General features: G+C 41.7%; 1 protein-coding gene across 2 annotated transcripts in view; it reads left to right on the forward strand.

Annotated features, from left to right (window-relative positions):
• RGS12 (regulator of G protein signaling 12) overlaps nt 1-16,650 on the forward strand; it is a 289,572-nt gene that overhangs the window by 38,480 nt on the left and 234,442 nt on the right. For both annotated transcript variants that reach the window (XM_089691559.1, XM_089691561.1), the window contains exon 2: nt 11,752-13,667. In XM_089691559.1, coding sequence (XP_089547685.1) covers nt 11,826-13,667 — 1,842 coding nt within the window. In that variant the 5' untranslated portion in view covers nt 11,752-11,825. The remainder of the gene's footprint in view (nt 1-11,751; nt 13,668-16,650) is intronic.

A 16,650-nucleotide genomic window follows, 5' to 3' on the forward strand; every position in this document is an offset into this window, starting at 1 on the left:
GACCTTGCTTTGTGCACTGCTGTGCAGTCATGTTGGAACAGGGAGGGACCATCCCCAAACTGTTCCCACAAAGTTGGGAGCATGAAATTGTCCAAAATGTCTTGGTATGCTGACGCCGTAAGAGTTCCCTTCACTGGAATTAAGGGGCCAAGCCCAACTCCTGAAAAACAACCCCACACCATAATCCCCCCTACGCCAAACTTTACACTTGGCACAATGCAATCAGGCAAGTACCTTTCTCCTGGCAACCACCAAACCCAGACACGTCCATCGGATTGCCAGACAGAGAAGCATGAATGGTCACTCCAGAGAACATGTCTTCACTGCTCTAGAGTCCAGTGGTGGCGTGCTTTACACCACTGCATCCGCCGCTTTGCATTGCACTTGGTGATGTAAGGCTTGGATGCAGCTGCTCGGCCATGGAAACCCATTCCATGAAGCTCTCTATGCACTGTTGTTGTGCTAATCTGAAGGCCACACAAAGTTTGGAGTCTTTAGCTATTAACTCTGCAGCCAGTTGAGACTTCTGTGCACTTCAGCATGCGCTGACCCCGCTCTGTCATTTTATGTTGCCTACCACTTCGTGGCTGAGTTGCTGTTGTTCCCAGTTGCTTCCACTTTGTTATAATACCACTAATAGTTGAGCGTGGAATATTTAGTAGCAAGGAAATTTCACGGATGGACAGGTGACAACCTATCACGGTACCACACTTGAATTCACTGAGCTCCTGAGCGACCCGTTCTTCCACAAATGTTTGTAGAAGCAGTCTGCATGCCTAGGTGCTTGATTTTATATACCCGTGGCCATGGAGATGATTGAAACACCTGCATCCAATGATTTGGAGGGGCGTCCCAATATTTTTTGCTATATAGTGTATATGTATTTTGTTTTGACACAACTGAGTTTTATAGAACATTTGTTTAGCTCATTACATGATAGTAAGGTTAATAATATAACTTTGATTACAAAATCTTCAGTTTTATTCAAATTAATTGATGCAAAAATGAATACACCCCACAACAAAAACTACTACATCTAGTATTTTGTATGACCTCCGTGATTTGTAAGGACAGCACCAAGTCTTCTAGGCATGGAATGAACAAGTTGGCGATATATTGCAGCATCTATCTTTTTCCATTCTTCAAGAACAACCTCTTATAGAGCCTGGATGCTGGATGGAGAGTAATGCTCAACTTGTCTCTTCAGAATTCCCCATAGGTGTTCGATTGGGTTCAGATCAGGAGACATACTTGGCCACTGAATCACTTTCACCCTGTTCTTCTTCAGAAATGCAACAATAGCCTTAGATGTGTGTTTTGTCATGTTGGAAAAGTACACAACGACAGAGCACAGAGTGATGGTACCATATCTGTTTCAATATAGAGCAGTACATCTGTGAATTCATGATGCTATCAATGAAATGCAGCTCCCTGACACCAGCAGCACTCATGCAGCCCCACAGAAGGACACTGCCACCACTATGTTTCACTGTAGGCACCATGCATTTTTCTTTGTACTCCGCACCTTTGCAACGTCATACAGTTTTAAAGCCACCAGTTCCAAAAACATTTAATCTTGGTCTCATCACTCCAGAGTACAGAGTCCCAGCAGTCTTCTTTTTCAGCATGGGCCCTGGCAAATTCTAGGTGGGCTTTTTTGTGCATGGGCTTTAGGAGAGACTTCCTTCATGGACGACACCCATTTATTTCACTCCTCTGCAGTGTATGCCGTATAGTGTCAAGGGAAACAATCACCCCAGTTTGGCATTCTTCTGCTTTAGTTAACTGCAGTGAACATGCATGATGATTCTTTTCAACCCTTCTCATCAGAAGATGCTCCTATCGAGGTGTTAACTTCCGTGGACAGCCTGGACATCTCTGTGAGATGGTTGCAGTTCCATCTTTGTTACATTTTTGTATCACGTTTGCTACAGTATTGTGACTGATAGGTAAAGCTTTGCTGATCTTCTTGTAGCCTTCACCTTTCTTGTTTAAAGAAATTATTTTCTTTCTCAAACCTTGTGACATTTCTCTTTCATGTGGAGCCATGAAATGGGATGCGGTTTTCTTAAGTAATGCCCTTTTATAATCCACTGTCTGCTGGACATCTGTTTTAATGAATAATTAGACTCACCTGTAGTTGAATTCTTGTTAATTAGGATTTTGTTGTCTAAAATGTAGCTTTGCTCCTAAAACTTTCATTGGGGTGTGTTCATTTTTGCAACATGGTCTTGAATGAATTTGTTAGGACAAATACTTTGTGTGTGTGTGTGTAAATTAACAAATCTTGTTTTTTATCAATGGCCCGCATTTGTTGGAGTATTTTGTAGCATGGTGTCCCATAGAAATGTTGATTTTCAAAGGAAAGTAAAGTTTTCTGACAAATCTGTTGGGGTGTACTTATTTATGCTGAGCACTGTATACACAAAAAAGGGTAACATCTCTTTAATGCTGTACCAGCCTAACTACTGGCAGGTCACCAACCCAGAACAAAAACAGAATCAATATATGACAATGAACAGGGTGTGATGGAGATCAAAAATATGAGATTTTTGAGAAATAGGGAAAGAGGGGAAAACGTCTAAAAAGGACATATGTTACTTGAAACTAAATGAAAAGCAGTATGTAAAAAAGTTAGCTGATCTGCATAATTGATTGGTGAGTTCCCGTGACTCAGGAATCTTAGAGGATCTGGAGGTATGGAGCCTTTCTCAATAGGGAGTACAAACTTCACTGACTTTTGTATCAGGATGGCCAGACACCCCGGCATTGACTATGTGGGCTGAGGTCTCTGCTGATCCCAAGGTACAATATACAGACCTGTGCTAAAACAAAGGGTCAGAATGTTCAGAGATTACGATGGACAGAGGAGCTCATGGCTGCAGATCTTGCTAGAAGATGCATTGAACTGCTGAGACAGAAAGTTCTGTATGGGCTGTGCTTTGCTTTCTGCACTGCTGTGACTTGTAGTTCTGCATTGTCTGTGTGGCTTTCTGGACACTGGGATTTTACTCTACCCTCTGCTCTTCTGTCAGCTGTTGCCTGTGTGGTCTTGAAGCTGCTGCCAGGACACACAGCCCTCCTAGGATGATGGTCCTCTGCCCACTGGATCTCCTTCTTCTTGCCACTCTTCCTAGACTTCCTCTGCTGAGGCCACTGTTGGCTGGTGAGTCCCTGGATTGCTGCCCTGTGCCCCTGGACTTTGCTGCACCAGTTTGTGGCTTCTACTCACTGTGCCCGGATTGCTGCTCTTTGACTCTGGACTAAGCCCTGCTGTAGAGTGCCACCCTGTGCCAAGGACTTTGCCCCTGTTGTGCTAGATCTCTGCCCATCCCTGCTGTGTGCCCAGTTCCTTGTGCGGATTAACCCTTTGCCTGCCAGAACTCTTCTAACCCTGCTGTGTGCCCAGTCCTGTGTGCTGGATTAACCCTGTTCTAACCCGGAATGGCTGTCCTGTGTGCTGGACATAACCCTGTTCTGTCTGAATCCTCTGCCCTGTGTGCTGGACCAAACCCCTGTGCCCTGTGCATGTGTCAAGGACTTAACCCCCTGTGCTGAGAACCTACTGCCCTGCTGTGCCAACGCTGCTCTGCCCTGTTTGCTCTGTGGACTACCTGTCCTTTGCTGCCCCATATTGCCACCCTGAGAATCATTCTTCATTACTGTATCTTTCGTTGTTCTGTGGACAAGTTTTCCTACTGTCTGTACCCGGAGGTTCCCCAATAAATGCCTACACGTCGGGTTTCATGTGATCTGCCTCCGTGTGCTTTCTCACAACGCTGCTAGTTTGTCACAAGGGGGTTTAATGGTGACCCAACAGTATTGTACAAGAGACCATAATGAATATTTTAAATATAAAAACAATACAATTTTTATTAACAAAGACATCAATTAAAAACATTACATATCAATGTAAAAATCCAAAGGTAGAAGGGCAAAAATCTACTAGAAAATGTCTGTCAATGCGTTTTGTGGTCTTATGCTGCTTCTTCAGGACTTCAAATTTCTTCATAGAATAAAATGCCATATATAGGTGAATTTCATCTAATAACCGGCTCCCGCCTGCCATATAGTAGTATGACGGACGCAAGGTGGTTCTCTTGTTCTGGGAGGATGTCCTATCACCTATCAGTGCCATCTGTCAGTGCTGCCTATCAGTGTGCATCAGTGCCGCCTATCAATGCCCGTCAGTGCTGCCTATCAGTGCCGCCTAACAGTGCCAGTCAGTGCCGCCTATCAGTGCCATATATGAGTGCTGCCTTTCAGTGCCCATCAGTGATGCCTGTCAATGCCCATCAGTGCCACCTACCAGTGTCCATCAGTGCAGCCTATCACTGCCCTTCACTGCAGCCTCATTAGCGCACATCAGTGAAGGAGAAAAATCACTTATTTACAAACTTTTATAACAAAAACTAAGAAAAAACATTTTTTTCAAAATTTTCAGTGGTTTTTAGTTTAAGAAAAAATAAAAAACCCAGAGGTGATTAAATACCACCAAAATAAAGCTTTGTCTGTCACAAAAAAATGATAAAAATGTCATATGTGTACAGTGTTGGATGACCGCGAAATTGTCATTCAAAGTGCAACAGCACTGAAATCTGGAAATTGGCCTGTGCAGGAAGGGGGTATAAGTGCCCTGTAGGCAAGTGGTTAAACTATTACTAAAAAAAAAAATCATCTTATGTGAGTTCTGCCTGTCTGCCGGCCATAACTTTCCACAACTTTCAGGATTCCCTGCAAGCTTTGCAGCTTCTCCTCTGCTGTTTCCTTTCAATTCTAAGGATTACATATCCCATGGTACTTTGCTGCCTGCAAGCAGTGATTTCTGTTCTGACTCTGCCTTCTGAAACTCCTCCTCTCAGCACCTCTGTAGACCAGAAGGCAGGCTCTGTGAAATGTGCGACACAGCAGTGCCTACTCACAAAACATAGTGACTACATGCCACAGAATCCAAAGAAGAAAATGTGTGGGGATCTTCATAACGTTTACAAACTTCAAGATCATTTAGATTAACCACTTGACCTCCAGAGGATTTACCCCCCTTAATGACCAGGCCTCTTTTTGCTACTCTGCGCTGTACTAATTCAACTGATAATTGCGCGGTCATGCAATGCTGCACCCAAACAAAATTTACGTCCTTTTTTTCACACAAATAGAGCTTTCTTTCGATGGTATTTGATCACCTGTGTGCTTTTTATTTTTTACGCTATAAACAAAAAAAAGCCAAAAATTTTGAAGAAAAACAATATTTTTTACTTTCAGCTATAAAAATATATAGTAAAATCAAAGTTGGTTATAAATTTAGGCCAAAATGTATTCTGCTACATGTTTTTGGTAAAAAAAATCCCAATAAGTGTATATTGATTGCTTTGTGTGAAAGTTATAGCGTTTACAAACTATGGTATAGATACTGCAATTTATGCCATTTTTTTGCTATACTGCGCTAGTTTAACGGACAATTGCGCGGTCATACAATACGGTACATAAATTAAATTTACATCCTTTTTTTTCCCACAAATTGGGCTTTCTTTCGGTGGTATTTGATTGCCTGTGCGGTTTTTATTTTTTGCGCTATAAAAAAAAAGGCTGACAATTTTGAGGAAAAAAAACAATATTTTGGACTTTTTACTATAAAACATGTCCAGTAAAAAAAAATTTAAAAATCAAATTTAGTCATAAATTTCTGCCAAAATGCATTCTGCGACATGTCTTTGCTAAAAAAAAAAAAAAAAACCCAATACATGTAAATTAATTGGTTTACGTGAAAGTTATAGTGTTTACAAATGGTGGGAAAGATACTGGGATTTTTAGTTTTTTTATATACTAATAATGGCGGCGATCAGTGAATTATGGCGGCGATCAGCGACTTATGGCGGGACTGCCGCGGACATTCTGGCATTGGGGGGTACTGACTTGGGGTCACTGACATCCCCAGTGACACCAATACAGTGCAAAAAAAAAAACACTGACACTGTACTAATGGCACTGGGGAGGAAGGGGTTAAGTTTATTTTTCAGGGAAGGGTTATCTGTGTGAGGGGGAGTGTTTTACTAGGGGGCGGGGGTGTGTGCTGGATGGGGACAGGCTGATCAGGAGAGAGAAACTATTCTGTCCCAATCAGCTTGTCCTCGAGCTGTCAGGGAAGTGACAGAAAGCACAGCTACTGCAGCTGTGCTCTCTCTCACTGATTGCCACCGATCGCCGGGAGATAGCCGGTAAGGACTGGCTGTGACCCGGCGACTGACATCCGCGGCTGTGATCGGCGGGACAGGTAGGGCGGCGGCGCGCCTCGTGCCTCGCACGCGCCCCCTACCTGTTTACAAAACACATGTTTTAAAACGTGGCTTTGCCTGCCCGTGCCGCCCTGCCGCCGTATTTATACAGTGGCTGGGCGGCATGTGGTTAATATGAGAAGGCTAGAAATAATTGAAATACAATGTGGAAATGAATATAATGATTTTACATTTTGACCATAGATACACTTGAAGTCAATTGAAATACAATGGTGGAGACGTTTAACCCTTTTGCTGATGGAGTGATTTTCTATTTTTCACACAAATACCTAAATGCACATTATTGACCTGAAACTGTAATAAAGATCCCCAAACTATCCCTGGAATTCAAAGTTTGTTGAAGATACTCATTAGAAATCAGTCTTGCGGAACTGTTCTATCTACTGTGACATGGCAAAGGTTTACTGGCAAGTCCAGAGAATCTTAGACACATTAGTTTCCTCAAAGATGAGAGATAATAATTGCACGTGTGACGCTGTTCACGACCTACTCCAACGTGGAGTCGCAAGGCTGTTTGAATTCATAAATAAGCATTCTGTATATCAAGTCTCAAAATTACCCAAAACTGTAAATCAATAACAAGTTTAAAAAAGTTAGTTATTCCTTAGAGTTAAAATAAATGATGTTCCTAAGATTATTCAATTTATATATGGATGTGTAATATTTGTTGCTTATGACCTAAAGCAGGGGTCATCAAACTAAGGACTGCAGGCCAACTCCAACCCACCGGGGGGTTGACCATGATGTAAGGGATGAAATTGATTGGGACTCTGATATAATTAGGGACTCTGATGGGGTCCATGATGTAAGGGATGAAATTGATGGGGACTCTGATGTAATTAGGGACTCTGATGGGGACCATGATGTAAGGGATGAAATCTAAGGGGACTCTGATATAATTAGGGACTCTGATGGGGTCCATGATTTCATTAGGGATTCTGATGGGGTCCATGATGTAAGGGATGAAATTGATGGAGACCATGACGTAAGGGATGAAATTGATGCGGACTCTAATATAATTAGGGACTCTGATGGAGACCATGATGTAAGGGGTGGAAATTGATAGGCACCCAGATATAAGAGGGGACTCTGATGGGCTCACATTTACCGTATATACTCGAGTATAAGCCGAGTTTTTCAGCACATTTTTTGTGCTGAAAAACGGCCCCCTCGGCTTATACTCGAGTCAACGTCTGCAGATGTCTAGCAGGGGGCGCTGCTTCTAAAGCAGCGGTTCTCAACCTGTGGGTCGCGACCCCTTTGGGGGTCGAACGACACTTTCACAGGGGTCGCCTAAGACTATCGGAAAACACATATTTCCGATTGCCTTAGAAACCGAGACACCACTCCTCTATCCGTCTCCAGGTGTGGGCGGGATGACATGCCGTCCCTGTCATCTGGACACACCCCCGGGATCAATCCTCGCCGGTGATTGGCCGCTGGAACTGTAGCTCAGGAGAGGCACACAGGCGCCCAATCACCGGCGAGGAGGTGGAGCTTGGAGAGGAGGAGCCGAGCGGCACCGCGAAGATCGAGCGAGTGAAGAGGAGGAGAGCGGCCGGAGAAGGAAGACATCTGACCGGTAAGTGTGTACCATGGGAGAGGGAGGGAGCGAGCGAGCCCAGGCTGGAGCAGGGGTCAGCAAGGTAAGTATCATTGGTGTCAGTGGGAGGAATAGTGCCCAGTCATTGGTGTCACTGACACCAACGATGGGGCACTATTCCTCCCCCCACTGACACCAACGATGGGGCACTATTCCTCCCCCCACTGACACCAACGATGGGGCACTATTCCTCCCCCCACTGACACCAACGATGGGGCACTATTCCTCCCCCCACTGACACCACCGGCTTATACTCGAGTCAATAGTTTTTCCCAGTTTTTTGTGGTAAAATTAGGTACCTCGGCTTATATTCGGGTCGGCTTATACTCGAGTATATATGGTATTTGGAATTTCTTCGCTTCGTTTTACTGAATTTTTTTCTAAAACATTTGTTTATCTAAAACATGTAATGCCGTTTTAAAAAAAAAAAACCCAAAAAACTCCTAAGTAAAGTGAATTCATTCATTTTAAATCTGATTCATAATGGGGATTTTTGTTTGATCCATGGATATTTGTTAAATATACAATGTGGCCATCGTACTGCAAAGTTTGAAGACCCGTGGTTTACCGCTTGTGGACACCTAACCAGCCATTTCTGTGGGGGCCATTCAGACCTATACATTTCAGTGCGATGCAGTACTGCGCATACATTGATGCATTGGTGTGCTGTTCTTTTTCAGTGGCACCCCAACACACTAAAGTAACCGACCCACATGCATTGCAGGGTAACACATTACTCTTCATTTTGGTGCACTTAAATTGATGCGTTTTTTTTATACATGTTGCATTGATTTTTCTTTCCTAATGGCCAGTTCACATCAGAATTGCATGGAAACGTAAACCATGCTCCTGTGCATTCCCTTGCAGTGCAACCTGGCAATTTATTCATTTGAATGGGCTACAAATCACACCAGAACACACAAAAACTTCTGAAGAAGGAGCCTACTGAGCATGCTCCGAAATGCATTACCGCCCCCTTCAGCTCCTACATCGGACTCTGCTCTCCAAGCTTCATTTTGATGCACAGGCACATCCTGGACTCTACTTCCTGATCCTATAGACAGAGTTTGCTGCTGGACTGCTTTATGTCCCACCTGGATTTAATTACCACACGATGAGTCTTTTTAACTATTTATCTTGTAAGTGCAATTTATCCATTGTTTACTAAATAAATTGTCAATACTGCACTTAGAGGCGCCTTCCTCTCTTTTTCATGTTCACTTGCTGCCTATTGTCAGGTGCCACTATAACAAAATGATCAGTGTTATTCACTGTACTTTTCAGTGGTCATAATATTATGGCTGATCGGTGTACGTTGACATGTGTTTGATGAAATGCATCAGCCGAAAGGGCAAGTTTATATTTCTAGCCAACTTAGGCACCAGCTTTATTTATTTATTTTAGTGCAATGGTTATGTGGCTTCTAGGATATGCCCCAGCAATGGTAATAATAAAATAGTACAATTTGATTTTGTTACCAGAATTAATTGCTTGTGTCTGAAATGCAATATCCTGAAGGAGGTAATCGTTTGGCACATATGACGTGGATTAATTGCAAAAGGTATTTGTATTCTGGCTATTTCTCATGGAAGGATTTGCCATCTGTGGGATTTTTATGTCCTGTGGTAGGCAACCAGCAGTTTTTTTAGTTTGCTGAACACTTGAGGTTTTTTTTCATTAGCTCCACTTCTTGGAAGATGTTCCTTTTGCTTTTATCTGTGGTGGACTCTCATGTTTTTGAGAACAGACATTGCTTACCTTACCTCAATACAGTTTGTAGATAGAAGAAACTATTGTGAGCTGGAAAAATAGATATGGGTATAAGTGTTCCTGGAAAAAAGATCATTTTAATAGAGTTGAGAGGTGATGACCATTTCGAGATTCTAGGAAAACATATTGTTGAGATTGTGTTTAGTTTATCAATCCAAATCTAAGGAGCTTATTTTTAAAGTGGAATACTGACAATTTTACACCATTTCTCTGTAAACCTAGATCACATAGTTAACTGCCATACCCACTTTCTGTATACAGACCAGATGGATACAAGGGTGGAAGACCCTCCTAAAGCCCTGCTCTGCAATTTGTCATCTTATCTTATGCAGACCAGCAGTCTCCAAACTGTAGCCCAGGGGCCAGATCTGGCCCTTTGCTTGCCTTTTTCCGTCTCTTGGGGCACTTTTCCTCGCGCTGATACTAACAATGGGGTATATGTCCTGTTACTCACACCAACAATGGGACACTGTCCCTCCCACGTACATTAATGATGGGGCACTATTCCTCCCATAGACATCAACGATGGGGCACTATTCCTCCCATAGGCATCAACGATGGGGCACTATTCCTCCTATAAACACATAAACGCCAACGATGGGGCACTATTCCTCCCACAGACACCAACGTTGAGGTACTATTTCTCCCACTGACCCCAATGTTGGGGTACTATTTCTCTCACTGACCCCAACAATGGGGTACTATTTCTCCCACTGACACCAACAATGGGGTACTATTTCTCCCATTGATACCAACGATGGCATACTATTCCTTCCACTGACACCAACAATGGGGTACGGTTCCTTCCACTGACACCAACAATAGGGTACTATTCGTTCCACTAACACCAACGATGGTGCACTATTCTTCTCCTTAATGCCAAAGATGCACTGTTTACTATCATTGATGCCAAGACAATTTCTACTCCCAACGGCCTCAGTTTGCCAACTTCTCCAAGCTCTGAAGGACAGTAAATTGGCCGTTTAGAAAGTTTGTAGACCCCTGTACTAGACCATAATCGCCTGGTCCAAGATCCTGTCCTTGGATCCTTTTTCTATCCTGGTGGATTTTTCTATCCTCCAACATCTGGAGCTCATGCCTGTAGCCCGTTCTTTTGCATTGATGAGTTGGTGAATGTCACACAACAAGTGTCCAGAATAAGTCTGCCTTCTAAACATATCTGGTGGACTCTTTGGCTCAAATGTTGATCTGTGGAACATCACTACAAAAAGCACTATTTTTCTGTATTGCTGCTCTTATATATATCAAGCACATTTTTTCAGATAGATTTATATTGAACTGATTGCAGTCATATTAAAAAAAAAAAAACACACATTTACCCTCCATGCAGATTAACGGTTTTTTAAGCTCATAAAATGCTGGATAAAAACCGCTGATGTTTTAGTAGTGTTTAGTAGCGCTAGTGTTTTAGTAGCGTTTTTATAGTACATGTAGAAAAAAAAAAGAAAAGCTAGAAAAAAAGCTGTTAAAAGCATTTTAGGAGCATTTAAGAGTGTTTAAGAGCGTTTCGATTTTTTTTTTCTGTTGGAAAAATCCTCCTAAAAACTCCACAAAAACCATTTTTTTTTCTGCTCCTAGAAGCTGAAGCTCAGAAAACTTGTAGCCTAGTGTGCATGGACACATAGGATAACACTACTTGGCTATTAGGAGTAGAAAAAAAATGCTAATAACCGTTTCTAGGAGCTTAAAAAAAACGCTAGTGTGCATGAAGCCCTATACACACTGTAGATTTCCTGTAAGTCTTCATATTTATTTTGTAGGCTTTTTATCTGCTCAAACAATGTCGATGTTTACCAGGTAATTTTCCTATTTTGCAAAGTACATGTGTAATTTTCTTTTTCAAATACATGTTTTATCACAAGATAGAATTAAAATGGATCATAATTAATGCACTTTCATGTTTTTACCTTTTTTGTACTTTTTTTTTTTCCAGTAATGGTTTGCTTGCAGAGTGAGGAAATATTTGTTAACATTTTTGTCTAGCTGTACTGAATGTTTATTGGCCCAGGAAAGGAATTCAATGGAAGACAGATGTTTAATGTGTTTTGTATTTGTGTTTTCCAGGAGTCCGCTACAGACAAGTTGAAGTGGTCTGGTATTTTTGTCAGCAAGATTCCTCAACATCATATGTAAATGAAATGTATAGGCCGTTTGATCCCACCAAGAATCGTATAAAAATGCACAACACCCAGCATCTAAGAAGTGTTGAAGTGGCACGAGGAAGAGCTGGTTATGGTTTTACTCTTTCTGGACAGTCACCTTGTATCATAGGTAGCGTGATTAAGGATAGCCCTGCTGAGTTTGTAGGACTTAAACCTGGGGATCAAATTTGTGCAGTAAATGAAATTAATGTAAAAAAGGCATCTCACGAAGATGTGGTCAAATTAATTGGAAAATGCTCTGGTGTTCTTCATATGGTCATTGCAGAAGGAGCCCGTCACATAGATTTATGCTCTAGTGATGAAGAAATTGCCTATTATGAGGGTAAGACTTGCTTGAAACCAAGGCTTGATTCAAAAGCCATGGGCATAAACCGCGCACAGAGAGTTGTAGAAGAGATGCAGTCTGGAGGAATATTCAGCATGATTTTTGAAAACCCAGTATCTGGTGGTAAGAAAGACAACCATGCACCAAAACAGAGGTCAAGGTCAATGTCTGCTTCACATTATGAAATGAGAAGGGAGAAGACCAAACATAGTGCAGAATTTCTTTCAACAGATGAAATCTCAAAAATGATAAACAACGACTCTGTGTTCTCCAATGGGGTTCAGAACCTCGAGGACTTTGAGTTGGATGCAAGCATTTTAAATGTTGGTATGATCGTGGGCTATCTTGGCTCTATTGAACTTCCCTCCACAAGTTCCAACCTTGAGTATGATAGCTTGCAGGCTATTCGTGGGTGTATGAGACGCCTAAGAGCTGAACAAAAAATACATTCCCTGGTGCTCATGAAAATCATGCATGACAATATTCAGCTTTGCAATGATAAGGTGGGTATTATAGCTGTGTACCCAGCTGAGAAACTGGCTTTCAGTGCTGTGTGTCCTGATGACAGAAGGTTTTTTGGACTTGTCACCATGCAAAGTAGTGATGACCAAAGCTTGGCACAGGATGAAGAAGGGATTTTGAGGACATCTTGTCATGTGTTTATGGTAGATCCGGAATTATTCCACCATAAAATACATCAGGGTATTGCCAGGAGATTTGCATTTGAATGTACACCAGACCCAGACACCAATGGATGCTTGGAATTCCCACCATCCTCAATGCCAGTTCTACAGTTTGTATCTGTTCTTTACAGAGACATGGGTGAGTTGATTGAAGGTGTAAGGGCAAGAGCGTTCCTTGACAATGATGCTGATGCCCATCAGAATAACAGCACCAGCAGTAATAGTGATAGTGGAATTGGGAATTTTAACCAGGAGGAGAAAACAAACAGGGTGTTGGTTGTTGACTTAGGTAGTGCCCCAAATAAACACATCCCTCGTGGACTATGGGAGAATCCTGGTGGCAGAGCACAGAATCCGTCAGTTCTACACTGGAATGGGTATTCCAATGAGGATGATGGCCATTTTACAGCAGCTGATAAACCACAGAACTACAAGAAGCATTTAGGTCCATCAGCTCGAATTGAGGTTCCTGTTATTCCACCAAGGGGACCACCACATCCCCAAAAGAAAGCTGGCCCACTGGATGTTGGAGGCCAGAAGAAATGGTTGCCTGTTCATGTAATACGAGATTGGCAGCAAGGGAATGTCAGTGATCAGGAGTCCTATGCTGACTCTACAGATGGATGGTCCAGTGTTAACTGTGGAACTTTACCTCCTCCAATGAGTAAGATTCCTGCCGACAGATACAGAGTGGAAGGAAACTTTGTACAACCTCCTGCATGCAAAGACGATTGGTCAAAAAAAGCCTTTGACATACATAATATTTTGGGGGCTCTACATGCATCTAAGAAACCCAGAGAAGACAGAAAGGTAAGAATGTTTAATTTGCTTCTTAACAAAAATTATTTTGGTGGCATGTGAGTATAAAATATACACAAAAATGATATTTTTCTCTTTGTAAAAAAAATGCTAGACCAGTGAAAGCTCGTGTGTTTTTTTTTATGCACATGATGGTGTACAGTAAGGTTAAACTGCAGTGTAGTAACAGAAGCTGTATATTTCTTGGTGAGATGCTACAAGCCAGATGACCCAGTATACCTAAAATTAATTCCTATTGACTTGTTTATTTCTCTGAGCATTTCTATTGTTAGTAGCATTTAGCTACATTAAATTAAAACTTTGTCTGGGTCCCATTTCTTAGATCCATGTCTATGAATAAGTGTCCCGACTTAAAGATTTAATTCTATTACTGTTCCAGTGACAGAGCAAAATTTTAGAGATCCCTCATTTTCAGTCTAGGAGACAGTAGTCACCAGGACAAATAAAGTCCTTGATTCTTCCTAAAAACAAAATAGTTGGCTTTAGATGCACTTTAAAGTCGCATCGTCATGATAAAGAGGAAATTTCGCTTTATGCCCTCCCTCCCTTCCTTATTTAAATTTATTTTGGAAAGTGGGTACTTAGTTTTGATAGTTCAGCCCCCCTCTCTTTGCCTGAAGCCTTCTGAGACACAGGTCCCAGAAGGCTGCATTTATAAAGAGCAGTGCAGCTCACACATTATTTATTTCAGGTACTTATATAGCGCTGTCGATTTACGCAGCACTATATATATATATCTATATATATATCTATACATATATATATATATATATATATATATATATATATATATATATATATGTATGTATGTACATTCACATCAGTCCCTAACCCTCAAGGGGTGTACAAGCTAAGGTCCCTAACTTACATTCATACATACACATATTACTAGGGACAATTTAGACAGGATCCAATGAACCTACCAGCATGTCTTTGGAGTGTGGGAGGAAACTGGAGGAAACCCGCGCAGGCACAGGGAGAACATGCAAACCCCAGGCAGGTGGAGCCGTGGCTGGGATTCGAACCAGCGACCCTAGTACTGCCAGGCAGAAGTGCTAACCATTTAGCCACTGTGCCGCCCCACATGTGCAGTGGAAAGCCAGCTGTGAAGCCACGAGGAGTCACAGACGGCTTCTCACAGTAAACATGATGGCACCAGAGACCTAAAGATCGGTGAAGGACCGGTTCAGATCAGGACAGGGCTGGATCGCTGGACAAGTAAGTGTCCTTTTTTTAAAAAAAAAAAAAAAAAAGGTCAACAGCTACAGTATTTGTGTGAAAAATCTCTTTAATTTCTTTAATCTCAGTATGACTGCCGTGGACTTAAATGCTGTTTACAGCAAATGATGCATCTATGATAAATTTGTACATGGGTAAGGGAATACTAAGCCGGTCACACATGGCTTGAATTCCGAAAAATTTTTCTTTAGAAAATCGAAACTTTTGTGCATTTTGTAATCCAATGGTGCCACCACTGACTTCGAAATTCAACCAACCAAGCCTTTAATTTCGCCTCATGTTGTTAAAGAAAAGAATTTTTGTTGCCAAGAATTTTCTTTTCTTTCCAGGTCACAGCTCATTCTCATTCTTTTTTCCTTTCAATAGTGTTTATTCGTTTTTTCATAAGAAAGAAGTTACAAACGGTACAGAAAAAAAAATATACATCCATCCCACCCACCCCATACAAACTGCAGCCCTTTCGGGCCAGAACAGGCAATGCGCAAAATATAATGTTGCAAAATAATTATCTGTTGATGGTGACCAAAGGGGTCTCTTAGGGACCTATAGATGGAAGATCTGCAACAACAAGATAACAGAAAAACCTAAATCTAATGTAAAACTGTTTGTCAGGTCTGGTGTCTCAGACCACCCTGACCTGTATAAAGTGGGCAATCACCCTCAAATGTTCCTCATTTCTTTTTCAGTTCCTTTTCTTTTACGATTCTCCCTTCATTGATTAGAAATTTGTTTTTTAAAAAATTTCCAACATGCTCCATCACTCAAATTCGATGTTTGCTCGAAAATTGGCTGTTGCTGTGGATCACTAATGGTACGAAATTCGAACGCAAATTCTTAGAAAAGATTTTCAAAAGATCTTTTTGAATTCGTCTCCTGAATGGCCAGCTGAACTCGGAGTAAGGAATATATGCAGGAGGAAATGATTAGGAAGCAAGATGCTTTATAGGGAATCAGAGGTAGCATACACCTAGCGGTGCCTGTTTTTAGCATGCCACTTTTAGACTTTTGTTGCCCGTCACAGGTAAAGTAGTTCTAGATGTTTTTTTTTATCATAATGGATTCTGTGCATTAAAGTAGAACTGTAGGCCAAACTTCTTTTTTCTTCATTTTGTTTAGAGTAAGGGAAGGTTATAACCTCCTGTTAGTTTTTTTTTTTTTGGCCATCAGCGCTGGAATTTTGACAGTGGAGTAGAGCTGGATGATCCCAGTGAACCTGGATGGAGAGGCTCAGGCACCAAAAAAAGGGGCCATAGTAGGGTTCTACTGGGATATAGAAGTGATTATGTCTACATGAAGGTCAGAAGCCTGTTGATCTGTGGAAAATATACCCACATCACAGATCCTCCCCATACTCATCGAAAACTGACCACACTAAGCAGAAGAACACACTGTGGTCAGTTCTCAAGCTATGCTGGGAACTCAGTATGCTCTCCTCCAAAGATCAGACTTGTCCTGACACCCTCCCTCCCTCCTCCACAACTATTCACTGAGAAGATTAGTGTACTGCTGTTTCTCTTTCCCCTACTAATAATGCAGCTGAGAACAGAGGGTATGTGATCACTTATAAAAAAGAGGGAAAAAGTGTTTTGTTGTTTTTTTTTTTTTTTTTTTGTATCTGTCTACAAATGTTTTGCGTTTCATTTCTCTTTTAAACTGAATGGGTCGTTTTACAAGGTGAGGGTTCACATATACTTTAAATCGATGGGTTAAGTTCCAATTTAGGGATCCCTTTTAG

This window comes from Staurois parvus, unplaced genomic scaffold (genome assembly GCF_062004578.1).
Source record: "Staurois parvus isolate SC_StPar_1 unplaced genomic scaffold, SC_StPar_1.0 ptg000564l, whole genome shotgun sequence".
NCBI lineage: Eukaryota > Metazoa > Chordata > Amphibia > Anura > Ranidae > Staurois > Staurois parvus.